At 50.8% G+C, this 6,000-nt stretch overlaps 1 protein-coding gene across 1 annotated transcript in view; it reads right to left on the reverse strand.

Annotated features, from left to right (window-relative positions):
• KCTD8 (potassium channel tetramerization domain containing 8) overlaps positions 1–5,617 on the reverse strand; it is an 85,614-nt gene extending 79,997 nt beyond the window's left edge. The window contains exon 1 of the mRNA XM_077301840.1: positions 4,683–5,617. Within this exon, the coding sequence (XP_077157955.1) occupies positions 4,683–5,574 (892 nt within the window). The 5' untranslated portion in view covers positions 5,575–5,617. The remainder of the gene's footprint in view (positions 1–4,682) is intronic.
• Positions 5,618–6,000: the final 383 nt, after the last annotated feature.

The raw sequence follows: 6,000 nt of genomic DNA on the forward strand, positions 1-6,000 counted from the left end.
AGGCTTAGTCTTTCTGTGCTTCTCTTTTACAAAAAGAAGAAGAAAGGTGTTTGATAGATAGCGAAAATTGAGTTTATTGGTAAACCACTCGTATTTAATTTTAAAATGCTGTTTTAAAAAGAGAGCTTTTTGCTAGGCTATGTAGCTCACAGGGAAGGAGAGGCTTCTCCCCATTCTACCTCCAAGGAAGACTACAGTGAGACAGGGCATGATCGTCTCTGCCCTGACCTGGGTGGCCTGGGCTAGCCCAATCTTGTTGGATCACAGAAGCTAAGCAGGGTCAGTCCTGGTTTGGACTTGGATGGGAGACCATCAAGGAAGTCAAGGGTTGCTATGCAGAGGCAGGCCATGGCAAGCCACCCCTAAATGTCTCTTGCCTTGAAAACCAAATGGAGTTACTGTAAACCAGCTGTGATTTGGCAGGACTTTTCACCACCATGTTCCAAGGCAGTAACATAGAAGTCACCTGATTAGAACTTACTTACTGCTGATTAGGATCAGGTTGTAAAATATACTGGATCTATTAATTCTGAAACCGGAAAGGGGGAGAATGCTGACATGACCTGGTGGGGGGGGGGATATGGGCCAGCCTTTGAGACTGCAGGTCACTCCTAGTCACCGAACTGCAGGGGGCAGCATTACTCATGTTGTGGGCCAGTACAGTGCAGCCAGTTAACCATGACTCTGTTAACCAGACTCACAGTGCATTGAGGTTTAAAAAGAGAGTAATCTTTACTGGGAAAGATTATTTATAAACATCTATTCATCAGCTTTAGTCTCCATACTTAAAGAAGCGTAAAGAACAGTTACAAGGCACACATTGCAAGCCTCTATGGCTGAGATACAAGCAGACTACATGCCTACACATCAGCAGATGGAGAGAGCTGAGCGCCTTAATGGAAGATGCTTGCTTCCGTAAAGCACACAGAGCTTCTGTTTTTCTTCCTGAAGAAACTGGAAGTGGATGGAGCCCACCTTAAACAAGGGAATTCCCAGAGCACATGCTTGGGGTTTTACCACTGCAACCTCACCAGTGACCACTTGATGCCACTAGGTACAGCTCTACTGTTTAAGCAGCTCAGCAACAGCCCTTCAAGGCTGACTTCACCAGACTCTGTCTTATCGCTTCCAAAATGCATAGGTACAACACTATCCCAGCAATTTCAATGAGCAGCATCTATCTTGGGTTGGACTCTACCAGCTGTCATCCTAAAAACACTTCCCAGGCAGTTAGTCCCACTGAATTAAATAAAATTTACTTCAGAGTAGTCCTGCTTACGCTTGCTCCCAAAGTTTCCCAGAAATAAGAATTTCATTTATGTTAATTTCCTCTATTTATGTCCTGCCTTCCCCTCCCCAATGGGAACCCAAAGCAGCTTACATTGTTTTCCTTTGTTTTATCCTCACAACAATCCTGTGAAGTAGGTTAGGCTGAGAGGGTACAGCTGGCCCAAAGTCAACCAGGAAGCTTCCACAACATGAGTGGGAAAATCCTAGTTCACAGTTTAGGCACTATACCACACCAGTTCTCTGTTCACAGGCGAGACCTCTGCCAATTCCATGGAAAGAAGTGAAATGAGATCCCTGAGTAGCTCATTTACTTAAAAGCAGGAAGGCACCAGAGGTCCCAAATGTTAAAACCAAAAGTCTAGTGGACTGTGACCCTTCCGGAATGCCAGAGACACAATTTATAATTTATTCACTCAGCTCTCAGGCTCCCGGCAGGCTTTTCAAACACTTGGATGCCTCACCTACCACCCAAAGCCTTTTAGGGACCCTTTAAAGACAAGGAGTGGAATGGCCTACAAAACAGCATCATCCTCCCTGTCTGATGGCCAGGGGCAGGCAGATAACATGTGCAGCCATCTCAAGTGGACCATCAGTGTTACGGTTTCGTGAATTGGCCTTCGGTTTCTGCTTTAAATGGTAATCACAGTTAAAATCCTGAAATTATTTCCCGTTACATTTGCGGAACGACTTTTCGGAGGGTCGTTATTCAGACATGGTCGTGAGCTACTCCAGCCCGACTCCCAGCCACACACTTTGCTCCGCAGCGAAGGGAAAGGCACACACACACACACACACACACACACGTACAAATACAACAAGCCAGAGGAATTACTCTCTTGTGTACAGGGCTTAACTCAAACCCATTAAAAAAAGATTTAAAGCTTCCTGAGACTTGGGAAGAAAAATCTCTGCCAAAGGATGTTCCCATTTTGAATCCAGCTGTGTTTTCATTAGTCTGAATCATTCTCTACTTATCATCCAACACAGCATGCGTTTGGCAAAATTTAGGGATGTATTCTAGGAGCGCCTCTACAGTTTCTTTTTGCGTTTGCACAGCCACAAAATGTGTAAGTCTGTGGACACCTGAAAGTTAATTTAAGGAACTCTGCCTTAACTGAAGCTTTTCTGATGGGGGGTGGGGAGAAAACAGGGGAGGAAACAGAAAACCTTTTAAATAGTCTTTGGAAAACTGAGACTCTTGCTGTTCTGTCTTCCCCTGAAATGTGTCCAGATGGAGTCTGTTTACTTTGTAGTTAATGAGAATGGAAGGAAATGTAGTGATAAAATATTTAGAACCTTCCTTTACTTCTAGTATCGCCCGCTTTAATCTTATGCGAAGCTTCACTTTAGCAAACCCACAAAACATAATGGCATCACCCTCCAACCTTTTTGCAGAGAAGTGAATTTCAGCAAAATGCATTTGTTAAGGCTTCAGGTGGTTTGGGCAAGACAAGAAGCCCACGTCTTTCACTCAGGAAAACATAATAGCCTTCCAATGTCAAATCTCAATTCCTTGATATTCACAGTCCAGAAGTCACAATAATTGGTAGCAATGTCCTAACGACTGCCTCTTGAAATTAAGCAGTGCTGTCGATCAAGCACACCTAGATGTCTGCATCAATTCCACTTGCAAGATACTCTCTGGGACTGACCTCTGTTAGAATAAGACTGCTGGACATTATTACAACACCACAATTAATTTCATCTTATTTCTCATTTTTAGACTTAAGCAAAACAACCCTATTATACTATTAAGTCAAGTAAGGCTTAAGCTGCCTGTGTGCTACCGGTCCAATGCAGTCTCGACTGATGACTTCCGCGGAAAGACCAGCCCAAGATTTATGACCAGTGATGAAACTTTCCTACCATCAAGTGTCAATTCAAGCAGGTTCTCAAAATGGAAAAGGTCACCCCTCCAGGTACGAATGATCCACCATACTGAATGTCAAGCATGGAGGACATCAGCTCAGAACATGTCATTTGTACACCTAGAAAGGAGGAAAGCTGATCTAGATAATATAAAAAAGAAAATAAACATCTCCCAAAGCCACATTTGCTACCCTCCCAGATAGGTAACCACCAAGATCCCAAACATGCCACCAGTTGTATCCAAATGTTAAACACTAAGGTTAGAGATTATTCCGACCAAAAAAGAAATCATACTTTAGAAGTTGTTGGCTTAGGGCAGGGGTAGTCAAACTGCGGCCCTCCAGATGTCCATGGACTACAATTCCCATGGCTCATGGGAATTGTAGTCTATGGACATCTGGAGGGCCACCGTTTGACTACCTTTGGCTTAGGGAGTCCTCATTCCCACAAGCAGTAACATTCTCCCCATCACAATTAAAAAGGATTTTCATATACTTGGTAGTAACTGGTAAATAATAACATTCTGGCTATTGCTTGCTTGGGTGTGTGTTTTTTTTTAAATCCAAAGACATTACTACATTTCTTCTTCTCTGCAACATGCATGAGCAGATTTAACAGATTTAACACATTTTATCCCATCATTCATCTATACAAGCGCTTGTAAGCTCTGGATGCCCAAATATATTCTAAAAAGAAGAAATTCATGCCTGAATCTTGAGGAAAACAGCAAGTTGTGAGTGTGTCAGGTGCTATCGCTGACTTATGGCAACCCCATCAGGGGGTGTTCAAGACAAGTGAGAAGCAGAGGTAGTTTGCCATTGTGTTCCTCTGCAGAGTACTGATTGCTCGATTCATTTTATGGTGCTTGCATAGCATAACCAGGAGACCCTATGATTGTTTGGCAGTGGGGCAAGAGACATTCCAAGGTAGTCTGGAGAGTCTTCCTTGGTGGTCTCCCTTCCAAGGACCAACCCTGCTTAGCTTCCCAGGTGGGGTTATCGCATGCCCCCTTCTCTCCCAACAATGAGCAATTGGCTTTGTAGTAACACAACCCACACTGAACTGTGGACTAACTTTCGAAATTGCTGAGAATCGAGGCTACCTAGTGATCATAGCTGCCGTTTTTGTAGGAATCCCAGAACTTAGAGGTTGCTCCAAAGAGATTGGTGGAGTATACGTTTCAGCACCTGGACAGCGCCTTACGCCTTTATACCTTGCCTTACATGGGTGGTCAAACTGTCGCTCTCCAGATGTCCATCGACTACAGCAGGCAGCAGGGGCTCATGGTAACTGTAGTCTGTGGCTATCTAGAGACCCACCGTTTGGTCACCCCTGCGCCCTTCCTCCAGACCTCCACAGTGAGAAAGTTAGGGGCGGGGGAAGCCAAAGTGCCCCTGCCTGCAACGATCCTACATTATTCTTATTAGGCGAGGCGATCGCCGAACGATTGCAAAGGACTCTCTTTCCCGCCTTGCTCCCGAGTGTGGCCGAAAAGGGGGTGGGGGGGGCGGCAGGAGACCTACTGTAGAAGATGTACTCGGTGTAGCTGTTCCAGATCTTGTCGTCCCGGTACTGGTTGACGAAGGCGGCGGTGCCGGTGGAGTTGCAGGCGACCATGTGGAAGCCGGCTTCGGAGAGGCGGTCGAAGGCCTGCTCCAGGTAGGTGAACTTCAGGTAGAAGCGCGACGTGTACTTCTCCGGGGGCCGGGCCGGGTCGCGGCTCTCGTTGAGCGTCTCGCCGAAGATCTCCTTGGCCAGGGCGATGCGGCCGCACACCATGATGCGCGGCACGCGGCGGAACTTGGCGTCGCCCTGACTGTCCCGCGCCGCCGTGTACGAGCCCCGGTAGCCGACGGTCAGGAAGCCGGCGCGCTTCTCGCCGGCGCGGGGCGGCTGGAGCAGGAGGAGGTCTCCTCCGCCGCCGCTGCCGGGGGAGTTGCCGTCGTCCAGGTCGCTCTGGCAGCCCTCGTCGTGGAGCGAGCTCTGCTTGGCCACCTTGGGCGACAGGAGCTTGACCAGGTCGGCCAGCTGGAAGAACTCGGCCTCGCGCAGCAGGCGCTCCTTCTCCGGGAAGTGCTCGGGCAGCGCCAGCTGCTTGTCGCGCAGGTAATCCAGCACGTACCTGAAGAGGAAGCCGTCGCGGTCGATGAAGAAGCGCGCCCGGCTGTCCCGCGGCAGCTCCCGCGGGCCGCTGCGCAGGGGGCCGAACATGTGCGCCAGGGTGCTGTCCGGCACGCTCAGCAGCGTCGAGTGCTTGGTCACGTACACCTGCCCGCCCACGTTCAGCTCCACCACCTCCGGGAAGCCGCCGCCGCCGCAGCCCTCCGCCGCCGCCGCCGACGAGGACACCATGGCGCTGATGGGCAGGATGCTCGAGCCGCCGCTGCCGCCGCCGCCGCTGTCCTTCAGCGCCATGGCCACGGCTCCGGACGCCGCCGCCGCCGCCGCCGCCGCCGCCGCGCCGCTTGGCCCGGGCGGCAAGAGCTCGATGCGGAAAGCCGACGGGACAGCAGGAGCCGCGGCCGCCGCCGCCGCCGCACGCTGCGCACTCCCGCCCGCCTCGCCCAGCCCACCCAGCCAGCCACGTGCGCCAGCGCCGCTCCGCGAACAGTCGGCCCGCTTAGGGGGCGCTGCCGCCCGCTCGGACGCGCCTGCTCCCTTCGCTTGGCTCGAGGGCGCGGGCGGAGAAGCCTCTCTCTCGCTCTCTCTCTCTCGCAGGGAGCCGGCTCGGGGCTTGGGTCTCTCCCCCGCCGCCGTCAAGCGCTGCCTGCCTGCCGTCGGGCCGGAACCAATGGCTCCCCTCCACCCCGGCGAGCGTGGCAGGAGCGGCGCACTTTCCCG

This window comes from Paroedura picta, chromosome 10 (genome assembly GCF_049243985.1).
Source record: "Paroedura picta isolate Pp20150507F chromosome 10, Ppicta_v3.0, whole genome shotgun sequence".
Lineage (NCBI taxonomy): Eukaryota > Metazoa > Chordata > Lepidosauria > Squamata > Gekkonidae > Paroedura > Paroedura picta.